General features: G+C 37.5%; 1 protein-coding gene across 1 annotated transcript; it reads right to left on the bottom strand.

Annotated features, from left to right (window-relative positions):
• Positions 1–170: 170 nt before the first annotated feature.
• Positions 171–16,842, bottom strand: LOC110759771 (DNA polymerase zeta catalytic subunit). The gene is made up of 29 exons (XM_088254831.1): positions 16,462–16,842; positions 16,119–16,201; positions 15,955–16,012; positions 15,642–15,691; positions 15,412–15,524; positions 15,290–15,332; positions 14,603–14,671; positions 14,196–14,351; positions 13,882–14,053; positions 13,692–13,783; positions 13,238–13,606; positions 11,820–12,900; positions 11,333–11,557; positions 10,793–11,121; positions 10,335–10,477; positions 9,439–10,027; positions 9,109–9,255; positions 8,522–8,797; positions 8,281–8,388; positions 7,943–8,148; positions 7,414–7,717; positions 6,525–7,142; positions 6,236–6,402; positions 5,461–5,470; positions 4,205–4,842; positions 3,880–3,997; positions 3,082–3,434; positions 2,543–2,641; positions 171–2,411 (listed from the first exon to the last, which is right to left on the bottom strand). Exons 1-29 carry the CDS (start codon positions 16,559–16,561, stop codon positions 995–997), a joined length of 8,133 nt encoding a protein of 2,710 aa, XP_088110957.1. The 5' UTR covers positions 16,562–16,842; the 3' UTR covers positions 171–994.
• Positions 16,843–18,486: the final 1,644 nt, after the last annotated feature.

Raw genomic sequence — 18,486 nt, 5'->3', positions numbered from 1 at the left:
CATACGAGATTGGATTTGAAAATTTTCTGGATGCGGATATATCAAAAAGTTAGTGCCCCTTGCAATCAAAATTTTTTTTGAAAAATTATTAGTGGGTAGACCATGGCATTGGGGGTAGGTCAGTTCATATTTGGGCCAGGCCCAAATACTAAAACATAGAGGAATTGGTATTCAATTCAAAGGGAGCTTCTATAATGAGGGTTTATAGTGAGGAGGCTATTTGAGGAGGCCCATCTCACCATCAAAAGGGATGTGGACCCCCCAATGCACCCCCCCATGTACTTTGTTTTTAGTTGTTGATGGTGAGATTTCACCTCCTCAAATAACCTCCTCACTCAACCTCCTCATTTTAGCCTCTTCACAATTCAAATAATTTCTTATAATTTGGTTTGGGCCCCAAAAATAGTTCATATAAAAAACAAAATTGATTTATTTACATAACACTTGAGGCGGGCAAAACCACTTGTAACCCATTGAATGAGAAAGCTTTAAATTTCCTATTTCATCTGCAGAACATTGTAGAATTTGAAGCTTGAAGTTGTGCCACAAACAACATGAGCCCAATTGCTGAAGAAAATCTTGCTTCGGAAGTTTGACATGAAGTGCAAACAAACTTGTCATAATGAGATGCAGAAGTTGCCATTGAAATTTAGGGTTTAGATCAGAAGAACTTGCATCGAATCGAAGGAATGCCGATTCAATGTATGCGGCATGATGCTATTATTGTCAGAGCAGCTCTGCTAAACAAATTACAACACCATGGATCCTGCATAGCAATGAAACTGAAATTCTGATTTGATGAGAACTCCTGATGATACATGGAGAAATTGAAACGGACAACGAGATCAGGTATCATAATATCCACTTTGGATCTCTAGCACTCCTTTCCATCTGTATGAGTTGCAATTTGCAACCATTCACTTCAGGAACCAAGTATGAGCCCTCAGCATCTAAAGTGAACCAAGTACTACCATTCTCATCGTGGATGAGGGATCTATCTTTCAATTACGCGTCTACTGTTTCTATAGTCATCAAAGCCCCTGTCCTTGTCCCTACCATATTCATTAACCCCTCCACGCTGCTGCTTTCCAAATCCTTCTCTTCTAGGCCCCTTAAAATTATGTGCATCAGCCCCTCTGTTACTCCTTCTCTGCCCATCAAAATCGTTCCCCCGAAATCCTTTGTTATTACCGCGAGACCCTCCTGCCGATTTATCAAAATCATCATTGAAAGAATTCCTCCCACCACTCTTTCCAAACCCTTCTCTTCTAGGACCCCCCTTAAAACCCTGCTTATCACCACCTCTGTTACTCATTCTCTGGCTGTCAAAATCATTCCCTCGAAATCCTTTATTACTACCATGAGACCCTCGTGCTGATCTGTCAAAGTCATTGTTGAAAGAATTTCTCCTACCACCCTTCATTCCACTGGATTCAAATTGTGTGTCTCTGGTAAAGTTAAGGCTGCCCCGACCTTTGAAATTGTTTTCTTTAGGCCTTCTCAGTCTATTTTTATTGGATTGAAAATCATCATTGTCTGATTCTGAACCAGAAACTGAATCATCTTCAATATCAAAATTTCCTCTCCTATGAAAATCTCTTCTCCCAGAACTTAATTTACTCAATTTACCTTGTCTGGATCCAAAAGTTTGATCTACATCATCTACATCAGAAGACAGTCCAAGTTCATCATCAGAACCAAAGCTTAATCCCCTGGATGGACCAGTTGTATTTCTACCCCTACCTCTTGATCTAGAATCAGCAACATGACTAGATTTCCAGTTGGGATGGGCTGAAAGCTCTTCATCAGAAACAAGTTCACCATCATCTGAGACAGAGAACGCTGCCTGTTGACGTGTAGACTTATGTGGCTTATTGTAAGAAGATTTTGTTCTGCGACGACCATGCGAACTATTGTCAGAGCCTTCAATGTCTTCTGATTCGGACCCTTCAAATTCCGAAAAATCAATTGAACCGCTCTGTGCTGAATTTTTATTGTTAGTGTCTAACTCGTAATTGTCAATATCATCATCTTCATCATTAAAATCATCAAACCCTCTTCCTGGCCTAACAGTATCACCATCAGAGTATTCTTCATTGTGAACCCTTGGTACTCTGCTATTTTTAGGGCGGCCAAAATTTTGTCCTTGAGCCTGGTTACCAAGAGAACCTTCACCTATTACTGAAGAATCTGCATATTCAAAAGCAGCAACATCTGCCCCGTCTGACTCATTGTCATCAAAATCAAAATTCCAGGCATTAGAGTCCCCGTGAAGAACAGCAGTCTTCTCCATCCTTGTCCTAGGGCCACGTTGCATTTCTTGCACTTTGTTCTCCAGATATTCGTCCGGTGGGCGCTTGCAATCACAATGAAAGCATGCCATATTTCTCCTATAATTTAAAAAGTTGCACCTGACATATAGCAGAACAACATAAGAAAATCAAGAATCTCGCAAACTAAAACTAGCTACAATAAAGATATGACTGTGTATCTAAAGGGCAGATATAAAAAATTATGGGAAAAGCCAAGAGTGATATCTTACCCAGGGCATTCCCATTCTCCTGGAAGCAGTTGTCTCTTTGGACGTTTGGCATCACATTGCAGGCAGATGGTGTTCTTGGCAAAATTCATGAAGTCACACCTGATACCAGTATTCAGAATCATCAGCGAATTCTAGAAGTCAAAAATTTCATAAAAACAAAAGTGGCTGACAACATAATTAGCTTATTCAGTTCAACTATGCTTCTTAACAACAGAAAGAAAGGCTAAAAGTATCAATGAGCTAAGTCAATGGAAAGCCATTTATGGGATCTAAAGAACATAGCTATTCCTCATAGGAAGCCAAAAATACAGTCCCTTTATTCTGGGCTGAAGCCTAAAAGCATGACATGACATGCAAAATAACTTTAATACGAGTACACAAAACTAGACCTGGCAGATAGGAAGTTTGCCAAAGCAACATGCCACGTAATACTCATATGCATTTTCCAGAAAATTACCAACAAAGTATTAATTGTAGAAAACAAATAAATTGGTCATGATCCAGAAGAATAAAATAAAAAGAAATTAGAAGAAGCATACTTAGAGCATAGCCAGTCCCCTTTTTTCATCTCAATGTCATCTCGTCCAACTCGCCTTCTTGGAGGGGGGGGAGGCTGCTTTACTTTTGGGGGTGGCTTTTTGATTACTGGAGGTGGAAGATTAGGATCTATTGGAACTGAACTCAACTTGACAACCTGATGAAGTAACTTACGGACTACAGTCTTCACAGACTTTTGTTTCAGAAGTGACTTATTTACTACTGATCCATTTACAGGATCAAATCCATAAGCCAATAAAACACGCATTATATCAATAGTACGTGCCTCATCCTCTTTGTTAGTAATCAGATATGCTCTTTCGCAGGAATTTCTTAAACTGCAGGAACTGCAAACCTGGAATACGAATGAATACTCATTACAAAAAATGCTTAAGTTAAGCATTCATATCCATATGCACAAATAAATATGAGGGATGAGGAAAAGAAACTGGACCCTTCAGATACTATATTTTTCCAATATGGGACATATGTGGCATGCCACAATATCAACGAATATGAAAAGAAATACTGAAAGGATTTATACTTAAGCAATAGTCACTGCAGAATAAATGGTCATAGCATCCTAGACTCTAAAGGCTGAAAAATGGAGAACATGCAAATATTCTGGAATGTATAACAAATTATCTTGTACCTCAGAATGCCAATCATATTTATTTTGACTTGTTACTTACAAGATAAGCAAAATGACAAATGCTAATCAACAAGGAATGAGATGTCAGCGGTTAGATGCAATTTATAAGGCCAAGCAATACAAGGAATTATTCTTTAGTAACACTCACATCTCCTTCATCAAGGTGGGTATGCTTCCTCAACAGCTTTGAAGAGAAAACCACCTTCTTGTCCGTACTCGGGCATCCAAAACCCACCAAAACTTGAATATCCTGTCTCGACAAGGACCTGAAATTACTTTTTATCTCAGAACTTGTCAATCATAATAGCATTAAACACAAAATATGTTACCCGGCACATGTATAGACAATAAATTGTGCACTTACACTATTCGTCACTCATAATTCTAGGAAAGATATCAACTTATCTCCAAATGTTGTTTAGCATACAATCAAAAGTAACCATTTACACTTCATTTAGTATCAAGCCACAAACCTCATAATATCGAACCGGTCCTTCCCGAAATTAAGACATGCTGTTTGAACAGTCTTGAAATCCTTGAAATCAACACCTTGGGCATCTTCCTCTGCCGCCAAAACAGCTTCAGATGCATTAAAGCCGATATCTTGTATCATTCTATCCTCGTCGTTTCTCCTATGATCAAAGTAGTTCTGCTGCACCAGCCTCTCCATTAGTTCAATCCACTCCGGCCATGGGTGCACTACCTCTACCTCTTTCTTAGCTGCCACTGGTGTCTCAAACCTCTCCGACTCGGACGAAACTGAGTCAGAACTAATCAACTTAGCATTATTTTCGCTGTCACTGACAACTCCCAACCCTAATTCTGGGTTATTTTGGGATTTTTTGGATTCGCGCCAAGCTCGGATTTTTTGAAGGGTTTGATCCTTCTCGGAGCGTTCTTTCTCGATGGCGTCAATTTGGTCGAAGACAAAACTCAATCGTGCTGAGAGAGAGGAAGGTTTTGGCTCTAAAGAGGAGATTGGGGTTGGTGAGGTTGAGAAGGGTTTTAGGAGAGAGAGGAAAGCTGGAGGGGGATTAAGGTTCGGAGAACAGCGAGAAAGGCGTTTGAGTAGGAGCAGTGAGTGTGGAGTTTGTGCCATTTCCGGAAAAGAGTCGGAGAGGGAGAGAGAGTTTTCAACTATGGTGTTAAACCCTCCATGGATGAGAGGGGGAGAGAGGTGTTGGACGACGAAGGTGAGCTAAAACCTATAATGGGCGTACAGTGGAAGAAGAAAATGACTAATTTGGACTTCATTTCTTTCGGCCATTGATTTGGTATTTTTGTTTGGGCTTTGAGCTTTGATGATTCTGGTCACCCAGATGGTTGGGCCGAAATGTAAATTTTATGACCGTTAATGATTTTTATTTTTTGGGTCGGAATGATATTTCAACCTTTCAAAATTATTAGATCAAAAAATCGGTAATCATTTTTCTTTTTGTTTTTGGATAATCACTAGATTAATTAGATAGAACAAGTGATAGAGATTTCAAAGCTAAAAGGGTGTTAAACTTGGAATAGCTCTCCAGACATTTTTTTTTTATACAAGTAATAATATCTAAACTACTTAAATGGCATGTTTACTAATCTGTAATTGGATTAGGAGGAATTGAATTGAGGAGAATTAGATTCCGAATTCCTATTGAAGTTGTTTACTAAATTATATGGATTGAGGGGAGTTAGATTCCGGATTCCTATTGAAATTGTTTACTAAACGATATAGAATTAGGATATGAGTGGTGCTAATTACTAAAATGTTCTCATTGTTGGGTTAAAGTGGATGACAAATTTGAAATTTTACAAATTGTATGAGGATATAATGGGTATAAAAGACGAATTCTAATGGGTTAATTATCCTAGAATTAGAATACCATCTCTCACTCAAGAATTAAATTCCTCCAAAATCAGGAATTCAATTCCTAATTTTGTGTGGACCCCACTTACTTTTCAATTCCTTGATGTGAAGTAAATGCAGGAATCCTCCATAAGTGGAATTCAATTCCTGATGAGAATTCCTATTCCTGATTAGTAAACACACAAAAAATTCATCTAATTTACAAGAAAGGGGATTCGAAATTGAATGCAAGGGGATGGGCTTACTGCCCTGACCAACACGTATGTTAATCCATGTGATTATTATGTAGGATGGAGAGTGATGAGAAAAGTCTTGTAAATTTTCAGGAAAAACAAATGCTAATTACTTGTTTACCTTTTGTTACTTGCGTTTGTTATGCATTTCTTTAAGAGGGGTGAAATAGGCACATTCTAGTTCTTTTTTTATTTACAAAGGTTGACAAAACCTTAGGAAAATCCAAAATACCTCACTAAAAACATAAAATAAAAACTGATACAACTATACAACAGAGCTTTGGCCCAAAGCCGAGCAACGCAGCAAGGCAAAAGAAATATTATCAGTTTGAAGAGAAGAGAATGTTGGGCAACATGCATTGCAAACGCTTCAGATTTCAGTGTTGAAGATGGACTTCCTCTCAGTCTTCAATCAAAACCACTCAACCATGCATTTGGGATAGAAACCCGTTTCCGCAGCAACAGAAGCAAGCCCTTGTAGTTCTTTCTGAACTTTACGCCTCTCATAAAACACTGAGCATGCAAGCGAAGTGCATTTGATGCCACTTTCTACAACCCAGTCCCCCCCTCCGCAATGTCGACAAATCTGCAAGAGAAGTCATATCGTCATCGGGCCTTTGGAATCTTTTTAATAAATATTAAACAAAGTAACAGTTAATTTGAAGAACATAAAAAGCAAAGGTTCTAAGAACTGATCAGAGTACTTACACCAGCAAGCTGCTGCATCTCTCTCTCCAGTTTTGAAGTTCTTCCAGTTACAGCTACAGCAGCAAAACTTTTGTTTTCACAACATTGATTGCATAGATGGGCTGATGCCTGGACCAACTCACCGCACAAGATACAATGCCTTGAAAGATAGTAATAATCAATTCTGGTTCGGTGCGGATTGGAAGCGTAAAAGGGGCGTTTGCCAAAGGCTTCTCTAGCAGGGCGGGGCATATCTGAAAACCACTGGCTCAAGTCAGCTCCAAGAAGCCCAAACACTCGCTGCAAAGCTGGGATTATCTGTTTGTGGATGTAATAAAGATCATTTAATCTGTAGGGTGAATCAATAGCCAAGAGAAACAATGGATCCACCACCAGGTCAACCAGACGGGCCCCAGGCTCCCCATGGATTACAACATAAGGTACACGCTCTGCATAACGCGGTTCTGCCCTAGGGTCAGTTCTCATAGCTTTTGTGGCAACAATTGCAGCTGGTGGAAGTGACGAAAAAGCACTTCCACGGTAGGTGCCTAGGCGAACCTCCTTTGCAAATACAAAATCCTGAAGAGACACCCTTCCAGACAGAATCCGCTTCCATTGACGCTGTAAGTATGCTCTAACCTGTGTAAAAAACAAAGGTGATCATCTAATTGTGGAAATCAAGTCAACCACCAGTAAAAGCTATTTTAAGGAAAAAAACTCGGGGCAAATACAAGATATCCATGAAACTACAGAGGTAACATGGGAACATGGATTGACTTACAACCAATGGACGTCCTAGCATACATAATATTTCACATGCTATTGGGTATGTTTTTTCTTTTTTTCTTCACCCTTGATTTTATCAAACCAGGTCAAGTACAATCAAAAGGAATAGCACATCCTTTTGTACCTCATACATGTCCTGATGTTCAAAAAAAAGTCTCAAAGACTGCTCCATTGTCTTGGCAACAGCCCCACATGTATCCCTGCGAACTGTCTCAATACCTTTAGCGTCAAAAATAGGTTCAGTCTGTTCAGGGCTTTCATAACTGTAACCAACATAACGCTTCTTAGTAAGGAGGAAGCACGGGCTATAAACTTTTTCCATCTTCAAAGCAATTGGATTTGGATTCATAGCAGTAATTTCAGATGCAATCTCATGTCCAATCTGAAAAGAATCTTCAATGCTGCGTCCTTTTAGGAGAACAAACATGCTGCAAACACAAAAGCCAGTTAATTTGCCCCATTTACATATGAGAGAAAGAGAGAGAAAAGAAGTGATGGAACAATCTCCATTGACCCACAGGCAGTTGACATACAACAGTCTAAACTCATGATATGTCATTCTGCCTAATCAAACACACAGTGATGAAAAAGAACAAATCAAAAGAATTTACTGTAATTTTTCATCTCATTCATCATAAGAAATCGACTGATACCTGTCTGTGTCGCCATAAATAACTCTAGCCTTCCACTTCTCATGTGCATTTACATATGAAATAGCCTTTTCCAATGTACTACGGCCACATTGAACAATACTGTCTGCAATCTCGGCACAAGGCATACGGCCACTAAACCCAGCAGCCGTATAGCCATATGTTACGTTTGATATCAACTTCAGAGCAAGCTGTCTTGCATTAAATATCTGGAGAAGAATGTGATGCTTTATTCAAACCTTTGCGCATGTAAAAGAGCACAATCCATGGAAAAGAACTTGCTGAGAAATAAGAATATATGGAGGAATCACACAAATTTTTTATTCTATAGTGCAACGTACCCTGTGAAGAACTTGCTCTGAAGAAGACAACTTTTTCATAGCTTGTTTAACCATTATTCTCGTTGACAATATTTCCTCTAATAAACGAGGTAGTACACCTTTACGAACCTGTATCACATGATTCACAGCAAATGAAAGTTACTCCCTCTCCTCCCTCTTTTGCATGTATGATCAACATATAATGCAAGCTCCATATGCGTGACTTAAATATTTAAAACAGAAACAAATATGACAAGAATACCTTTTCTGGTACATACATAACACCATTGGGAGTCAGCAGGATCTGATCTTTTAAATTATGCAGATCATGGGGATCTGGTGAAAATGAACTGACTCCAAGTGTATTTGCCTCTGAAGGCACAACTTTTCCAAGGCATGTAGAATAGCAAAGGTTGTATGCAATAATCATTGATGGATAAAGAGACTGAAAATCCAATACGACAACTGGATCTGCATAAAAACCAGACTCTGGTTCCATGACAAGAGGTAGGCACTCCATTGCTGGTTGAGAAGCAACCTACATAAGATCAATCATCGTACTATTGGTCACAAGATCAAATAGTGCATGATACAAGTATTACATCATCCATGACTGCATGAGAATCCAATGGCATAAGAGCAAAGGTAACAACCAAATGCTGAGAGGACAACTAGATCAAAAGGTTTTGAATCCACCAGAGACTTCAAAGGAATTGCAGAATTAACACATGAAGGAAACTATGCATGTTCAAGTGCAAAGACCATAGACCATTCGGATAACAAAATGCAATACACCATGAGGCATCATTAGGAGGGAAAAAGACAGAGCAAAAGATAACTCTTAAAAACCTGTTTCGTCCCAGGGGAAATGGCAACATAGTTTTGAGCATGGGCCAATCTCAGAAACATGGATTCAACACGGTATTGTGAACCTCTAGACAGAACTGAAAAAAAGTCAATGCCAAATACACGAGCAAGTTCTGATGTTCGATTTATCTGCAAAAGCACAGTCATGATGAACACAATCAGAATGACAGTGAAAAATATGATAAGGGCACCTAAAAAGATAAGCAACCTCTTTATATCACTGCTCATACACAAGCAACACACATACAAGGCATAAATTTTCCCCAACCCTAAGCGCATACAGAGGAACCAAGGTAGAACTTAAAAACATACCATGTCTAATTGATTCATTATCTCAAGGCTCAGCTTTGCTCTCTCATTTAAGTATTCAATACATCGATATCTGGCTCGTCCAGGGCCACTTGAAAACCATTTCATCAGTACTTTATTAAGAATATATGGGACTTTTCGCCTCAACACAGCTTGAGCAACAGCTTCAACTGTGTACATATTGAGCTTGACTTCACCACGCATCAGCCGCCAGACATTAAGGACAATTCTACCGCCAACATGGACACCGCTGGCATGAGTTCTTCCCCATTCATCCTCAACTATTGGATCTAGTTCAACTGGATCAGCAATGACCGCCTCATGAATCATTTTTTCTTGTATTGCTTTCTCCGGAACTTCTAAATCTTCAGCCTCCATCTTGGTTTCAGATGGTACCCGAGATATCTTGTTGAGTAAGCCTATACCAAAAAGCGAAGCCCTTTCTGCTAAAAACCCAAGAGAACCACCTTGTATATCCCAACCCATCAAAACATCTGGGTCCAATGAGCATACAATTTTTATAAAATGATCAAATAAGTACTTCTCCTCATAAAAAACCAACACCTTGCAGCCAGAAATTCCATCAAGAATCCTGCAAAAGAAAAGCATAATAAGCTACTGTAAAGTGCCAGCTAATGCTACCTAGAAAACTATTAGTGCTAGTTATAGCCTTACAGTTCTTAAATATTACAAAGGTTTTATTGTTTTCCAGTTATTTGGGCATGTTTTCCTAAAAATTTAGGGCCGCAGATTCCACTAAAAAAGGCATATAAACTTTTCGCTAGCAAATGAATCAACAATTACAAATATCCCAACCAGGAAGATGCACCAAGTCATACTCAATGTAGGAGAACAAACAGACTAAAGATAAGCATGTAAAGTTTCAATACTGATTTTACCTCTGAGAACTTTCAGCTTTACTGTGCAAAAGCACAAAAACTTCAACAATAGAATCACTATCATTCTGAATAGCAAGAGAGATCAAACTGATGGCATCAAACCGAGGATCAGGTCGAAGATCTCCTCTTGATTCTGCTTGAACCTGTCGCCCAATGTTGCATTCAAGTTGTATTAGTGCAAATGCTCATAAATTATTTGAACCAGTGAAGATTACAAGGAAATTTAATTAATTTTTTTCAAACAAAAGACATATACAAAGGTTAATCGCGATATTCTTGTGAACATACATAAAGCAAGATGATAAAGAATTTTTAAAAATAGTACAATACATTAAAAAAGCACAAATCTTTTACAAAAAAAACATTTGGATTTGCTAAATCAGATGCAAAATAAACAAAAGGTAGACACTAATTTTTCCTTTTTTTTTTTTTTTTTTTCAGATAACATTGTTATATACCTCTACGCTTAACAATGTCAGCTGTTGGCCTCCGCCAATACTTGCAGGGTCTCTGAATCCAATCTGACTAAGAGGAGTGGGCTTTGATCTCCCATCTGGACCAGAAATCTGAGAACTATCTTGTGGGTATTCAGAGCAGGTTTGAACTTTTACAGCATCTCCTTCTCTTTGCACTATTTCTGTCCTTTCTGTTTCATGATTTCCATGATTCTCTTGAGATCCTTGGTGTAGAATAGGCAGAACATCATCTATAGAACCACATTTAGGTGAACTTTTGTCCCAATCATTAGGCAAATAACTCTGCAAACCAGTGAGATTCCTAGAAGATCCTGAAACATGTTTTACACACTAGATAAGATTTCTACTTTCTAAGGTCTGATACCTTTCAAGAAAACATAGAAATAGTTTATTATCTTCGGATTTACACTTTAATAATGGCATATTGCTCTCAGAAATAATACCTAGAAGTCCATAACCAAAATTTATATCTAAAAAATTCCATAATGTAATAGGATCAACCAAAAAAATTATAGGAAATACCTTTTTCATCACTTGACAACCATCTACATACATTTTTGGCAGAAGGGGGTGTAGTTGCAGGTGTTAACAGATACAAGTAAGAGCCATCAGTTTGATAGTGAATAGGTACACCCATAACAGATTCTTGATGAGAACTGGATTCACTTCTGACACACTTGTTCTGAATTTCTGTCTCATCTTGGCAGTCTCGCACAAAAAAGGGGCAAAATTCATCCGTAGCTCTCACTTGAATAGAAAAAAATATGCAGGTCAGTAATAATTTCTAGCAAGCACTACAACATGACATCAGAGCCACACCAAGTCAAAAGAATAAGTTGTAAAACCTAAGCACGTTCAACCAACTTAACGTCAGAGACAGAATCAATGATGAAAGAATATTAAAGGATGCAAAGCCCGAGATAGTTAAGCATATTTCATCAGTCAATAATCAAAAGTTTTCAACTTCCAGTCTTTGGGAAACACTTATTTAATCAAATGCTAGTAATACCGTCATATAACGATGAAGCATTTTTAGATTCCCTGTAGTTCCAGTCTGCAACAGGGGGTTTCCTGCAGAAGCTCATTTCAATTAAGCCCTTATCATCCGAAGGGATGACCCCGAATGGTGAGTTTCTAAGCCCAGATAAAACAGAGTCAACACCCAGTTTCTGACCACCACTCCCCTCATTGTTTAGAAAAGTAGCGACAGTTAAGGCATTTACACCCACAGGATTCTCAAAAGGCATTTCACACACTCCACCCTTGGAAGATAAGCCTTCAAAAGTTGTGGCATCAGCACATGACATTTGAAAATCTAAACGTTTTGCGCAGAGAAGTGCATCTTCATTCCCTTCCCTCCCCAGAAGAACCTCTTTAATCCCTTGAGAGCCACATTCAGGTGGCTCAATTCGGTAGGATCGCTTTCTCCTCATCAAGTCCCTCACAGAGCATCTTGCCAACATACTACTCTCTTTTAAGTCACAAGCACCAGTGCCTGCATGTTTTCCCACCTCATTTTCGGAAGAGGAACTTGTACCAACAGGTTTATTAGTTTCTCTGTATAACTTGACAAGTTCTCCTTCTGTCTTCATCTTTTGGGTATCAGACAAAGGTAAAGAGCCCCATAATGATTTTTTCCTTTTGTGCTTATGATTGAAGCTTGAGCTAGCATCTTGCACCTGGTGATCAGAGGTTCTAAATTGACTCTTCCCCTCTATTTCAGAAAAGCTTCCACTTGATCCATCACAAGGAGTTGAGATAGCATCATCCCCACAACCATCCACCTGGGGAATCACATACTCAGATGAGCGTTTGGAGGAATGGTTTCGATCTGAAGGGTAAGAAGCTTTTTCCTTTCCTCCCTCAAAGTCGATTAACTCACCAACTGAATCAAGGATGTCCTGACACTCCTTTTGGGATTCAGTCTCATAGTCCACATTAGCTTTCTCCAGAACCTTGTCAATGGTTGTTGCAGGCAACAAGGGACTCAGAATTGTTTCACAAACAAGTTCATCATCAGAGTTTATATCATCAGCTGCCTGAGAAGTGGCAAGCCACCTAAGAAGACCCAGTGCTTCATTATCTGCAGCCTGAGTGAAAACATATGGTCCTTATCAATGCAAGAGACAATTCCAACAACCAACTTCTTATTGAAAAACTAAGAGTATGCAAAAAATATAACAGAAGGAAAGCTCCTCTAACAACCTGCAAAAGAAATCAGAATTATGCAGGGAGAAACCATTATTAGTGAAAAGTTACATGATTACACCAGTGACACAACTAACAACTTACAATAAAAACTTCAGTAATGGGAAATACCAAAAACTAACCAAGCCCCTGCAAAGTCACATGGCCCAGAAAAGTATTGCCAAAGAGTGAAAAATCTTCATCAGCGCTAAAAGAAATGCATGATCAGGATTGTTATACCTTCATATTTATCGTCTCGATCACTTGAGATGCTGGAAGTTCCTTATTCAATGAAAGTTTGGCATTTGAAACCCTTTCTTCAGTAGAATCTTGTGTTGACGGAGATCTAATTATATCTCCATCAGTAAGATTATCAGTTTGGAGTTGAACAAAATTTCCTTCATCTTTTGGAGATGTCATCTGCTCCACAGACCTTACATCTTTCCTTAATTGAGTTCGACACAAAGAACGTTCTGCTTCACCATGCACTTTGATAAGTTTGTTATTAAATTCTAGACCACCTGCTAGAGTTTTCAAAGTATCTTCTGGAAGTGGTTTGGCAGGATCAGGAGGTATTGCTGCCTCATGTATCCCCGTCCTTTCATACTCCTAAGGACCAAAAAACAAAAAACAACAAATGTAAGACGCATAACAATACACAGAAAAATAGCAAATGAATGAGACGAAAGCAAACCTCCCAAATTGGTATAAGTGACTGAACCATTTTCACATCTGAATGAGTTTGCGAGAAGGATGTATATATCTTAAGCTTCTGATTAAGAATCTCTGTGAAACCATGAATGAGCAACGATTTGATGAGCAAAAGAACAGTAGTAAGAAAAGATAACGCAATAGCTGTGGCATAACTGAGCATCAAAACAAACCATCTACAGTAGCATCCCCCTCAAGTTCACAAATACTTTGACGTTTAATGCAGTTCATATCTGGATTTGAGGAAGCATCAAATTCACCAGGAGAATTCCACATCCAGTCAACTGGAATTGTGGAAGATATCCAAACAGGAGAACCCAAAGACAGATGGCCATGTATATCTGCCTAATGCAAAATTCCCAAAACATCATACAAGAACATTATTCAACCAAAGTTATATTCATGTGCATCAGAATCCTAGCCAAAAGCATAAATACCAATAATGCCTATCCAAAATTATCATGCGCAGAGAAGATACAAAGTTGACCTGGAAATCAGCAGGCATGCAAGTTGATTTATCTATGTCCTGACTAAGCTGTCCATTGTGAAGAGACTTCCTAGGGCAGAAGGCATCTGGTATTGGATGACGGAACTTAATCTTCGATACATGTAGATGACCCATCCCATACAAGTTGTAGTCAACCTACCAAAAAGGGAAGCTCAGATCATAACAACAAACGTTGACAAAAATCAAGCTAGAACACTACAAGAATTAGGTAATTGCGGATCCCACATATCAATGTGCACAATCATGCTTTAGAGTGGACCCTCTACACTACTCTGGGGAAATTTCCACAAGAGATAGTCTTAAATTGTATGAATCCTGCATAGCTCTTTCTAAACATTTATGAGTTAAAAATCAATGCAATAATTAATATGGAGGGAATCATTTACCAGAAACTGGAGAATGAAGGGAATGTGAGATTCATGAGGCTGTAAGCATTTATCAAGAACTGAACTACCCTGAAAAGCAAGAATTAACAATGATAAATCCTCATTCACCTAGTCAGCTTTATAACACAAGCTAAATCAAGACCGTAAAAGAATTTGATTCACAAAAATACATCCATATAATGATCAGTGATCACCAAATTCCAAGTAAGCCTACAGGAGGTCAAATTGAAAGCTAAACGAAAAAACTGATAAGAAAGCTGTGCAAAGGGTATGATCAGAAGTAAGAGGCTCATTTCCATACAAATTGTGTAATAATATAAAAAAATCTGTTTTACGACCTACCAAGAAATCTAGTTTTGGTTGACAATAAAACACATGAAACAAATAAAACAAATAAAAAGAAAGAATCAGAAGCATCTAGTCAATGACAACTACAATAAGAACTTATGACCTCCAATGAAATACTTCCACAGAAAAAATGTCCTAAATAAAAACCAGAGTGCTCACTACTTTACGAACTAAAAAAATAACATTTGGTATCATATAAAGAAAACTTCACATCAGAGAAACCAATAGCCATGGCAAAGGAGGAAAAGAGCTCCAATATGCCAGCAGTCAAAACCCAACAGTAACAATAATAAATCTCAAACAGCCACCAATTATAAGAAAGATGTTGAAGAAGAGCACCAGAAGAAGATTGGCAGCACGAGAGACATCATGTGGATAGTAGCTTAGTTTCTAGTCAAGGTGTTCAATAACATACTCCTGGCAACTAAGAAAATAAATTCATAAAAACAAGATTAGGATACAGGTATATCTTCACAAACACCTCCTCTGATGAGTGGTAACCATAAAGCTTCCTTGCCTGGACAAGGCTGCAACTGTGCACATGTTGCCGCTTTGAACCAGCATTGCCTTTGAGCTGTAAGTGTTACCAAATACATTGATCCGTGGTTTCAGTACCAGACATGTGAAGCAGAGAACCATACCAAACAAAATGCATTGCAGACTAGCACTCAATCAATTTAACAAGGCATACCTTCAAAGCTTTCTCTATAGAAAGAGATATATCATGTGTGTAAGAATCACCTATGCAATCAAAACAACGGGGAAAATAATATATAATTATATTCATGTATCAAATGTGACTATAAAAAATAAAAGCATAACTACAGAGAAAAATCAAACTTAGAAAACCCGGAACTTATTAGAAAAACGTAGGCAGAAATATATACTATGTTAAACTCTTTCTCAAAAACAAAATGCCAACAAAGCCTTCTTCATCCCTTCCAACTGGGATTGTATATCAATCAATTTTTTCGTGCTAGCCTAGTTCTAAGCATACTAAGTACCTTTTTCGTGCAGCTGAATCGGTATATCGGCGCATGGCACATATAAATATGGTAACGCCTGCACATAACAAATTAGCCCCAAAAACACAATAAGAAACCCGTAAATTAGAAAAAAGAAAAAGAAAAAAAAAGAAGGAATTAATAAGCAACAATCTAAATCTTACTCGATGAATGTGCAAGCAAGTTTTCTGGCCAGCCGGAGTAGAGCCGAATATTCGTATAACGGGCACCTCATTCACCTTCCCACCTTCAGAAAAATTTAACAAAAATAATTTATGTTAATGTCAAAACCATAGCACCGTGTTTGGTGACACAGAAAATTAACTAGAACATCCACTCACTCAGTCAAACCCTAAGCCTGTGTTTGGTTGCAGAAATTATGAATGAATTTTTTGGAAATCTAAGTTCAAATGAAACACATAGTAGCCAAGTGAAGGAAACAGTAGCTATGAATTTAAGCAAATTGACCGTACGGCATCGTTTCACGGAGGGTTGGGGGAATGGTACCTTGGAAGCTACTGTAAGAGATATCGACGCCTGGGATCGGCGGCGCCATGTAGTAATCGACGGAGACGATCCGAACGCTGAAAGCGTCCGAAGCCGCCATTGGATTTCTCCAAAATTACGGAAATGCAACTGCAGCGAACCCACGTTGGGGCAAGGGTGGTCAATTGACCACTGGAAACCCGGAAAACGCCATGGAAGGTAAGAGGTTTGAATTAAATTAAAATAAATGGGCTGAAGAGTTAACAGAGTTAAAATGCTGTTAAATGATGTGCCACAAGGAAGAAATAGAGGCACAGGGAATTTGATAACAGGAAAATTGGACTCGTTTTTGAGTGCCCAGCAACGACTGCTCGATGAAGTATATCTCCCTATCATTTTTTTAATTTTCAAGTATATCTCCCTATCATTGAAACCAAACCACGGTAGTATTTTACTTCTAGAAGTTATAATAAATTCATAAAAACTTCACACAAATAAAAATAGTTTTCTTTTTAAGTTTTCCAATTTCACTGAAATATGCATAACAATCTAATAAACATGTTCCTCATAAAAAAAATCTAATAAATTAACATGTTCTCTAAAAAAAATATCTAATAAACACGTATATATACTAAAACTACATGTATATATTCTTTTATTGCGTTTACATTCATTTCTACGGGTCTTATATCTGTAAAAAAAATTGTGAGCTTTCATATGATGATTCCGAAAAGAAAATTCATGGATCCGAACGGCCAGAAACACAAATCATTTTTTATTTGGTAGATTTTGGCGCAAGGAAAGTCAGCGTTCGTGTTTGAAAAAACTTGCTTTTGTAGGTCTGCGTCCAAATTATATTAGAAAGCATTTTGATCCGACATGGTTTTACTTTGGCAAATAAAATAAGTTATTTTAACAATAATTTTTTTTGTGGGTAAATAAGATGAGTTAAAATTCAAAATCCTTCTAACTCAAGTGATTACAAAAACATATATATATTGTATTTTAGAAGTTAATATACTTGCGGATAGCCTTGCTATATTAGACATCGGTGTCAACAACATTGTATTTGGTTTTGAAAATTTCCCTTTCATTTATATTATAAAATTATGTGTAATATATATGGTTTTAAGATCAGTATATAAAATTAATAAAAACAATTACACAAAAAAAATATATATATATATATATATATATATATATATATATCTGAAGTAATTTATGGAATTAATTAAAATATTTAAATACTCATTATTCACGAAAGAAAAATAAGTAAAAGATAATTACTAATTAAAGTGATTAAATAATGCTAAGATAATTAAAATTCATTACTATTTATTAAGTAATTTATGAAATTAATTAAAATATTTAAATACTAATTCTTCACTAAATAAATAATATTTAAAACATAATATATTTAAAGCGTATAGCCGGGCGGCTAGACTAGTTAAATATTCGATTATACTGAAAGCGTATAGCCTATATACTATTTAAATATATGAATATATTGAAAGCGTATAGCCGAGCGGCTATACTATTTAAGTATTCAAATATACTAAAAGCGTACAGCCCAGCGGCTATACTTAGCGTATAGCCGACCGGCTGTACTATTTGAATATATGAATATATTGAGAGAGTATAGCCGCCCGGCTATACCATTTAAATATTCGAATATACTGACATAGTATAGCCGGGCGGCTATACTATTTAAACATTCGAGTACACTGAAAGAGCATAGCCGCCTGGCTATACTATTTAAATATTTGAATATATTGAATGAGTATAGCCGCCGGGCTATACTGGTGAAATATTCATATAAATTTGAAGAGTATAGCCGCGCGGCTATATGCTTTAAATAATTATTTAATCAAATGCTAAGGGTATGATCAGAAGTAAGAGGCTCATTTCCATACAAATTGTGTAATCATATAAAAAATATGTTTTAAGACCTACCAAGAAATCTAGTTTTGGTTGACAAAATAATTTTAATCTTGCAAGAGCTGTGGCTGATGAAGAAACAGAGCCGAATTTTTATAAAGGAGAAGG

This window comes from Prunus avium, chromosome 6 (genome assembly GCF_965620075.1).
Source record: "Prunus avium chromosome 6, drPruAviu1.hap1.1, whole genome shotgun sequence".
NCBI lineage: Eukaryota > Viridiplantae > Streptophyta > Magnoliopsida > Rosales > Rosaceae > Prunus > Prunus avium.
The sequence above is the reverse complement of the archived record's forward strand: the minus strand, read 5'-3'. Positions and strand labels throughout refer to the sequence as shown.

Excerpts from the sequence above, each read along its gene's own strand:
- LOC110759771 (XM_088254831.1), bottom strand. The coding sequence starts at position 16,561 with ATGGCGGCTTCGGACGCTTTCAGCGTTCGGATCGTCTCCGTCGATTAC. Across the intron at positions 9,256-9,438 it reads TAATGAATCAATTAGACATG|ATAAATCGAACATCAGAACT; the intron begins GTATGTTTTTAA and ends GTGCTTTTGCAG. Across the intron at positions 8,389-8,521 it reads TTATGTATGTACCAGAAAAG|GTTCGTAAAGGTGTACTACC; the intron begins GTATTCTTGTCA and ends CATGTGATACAG.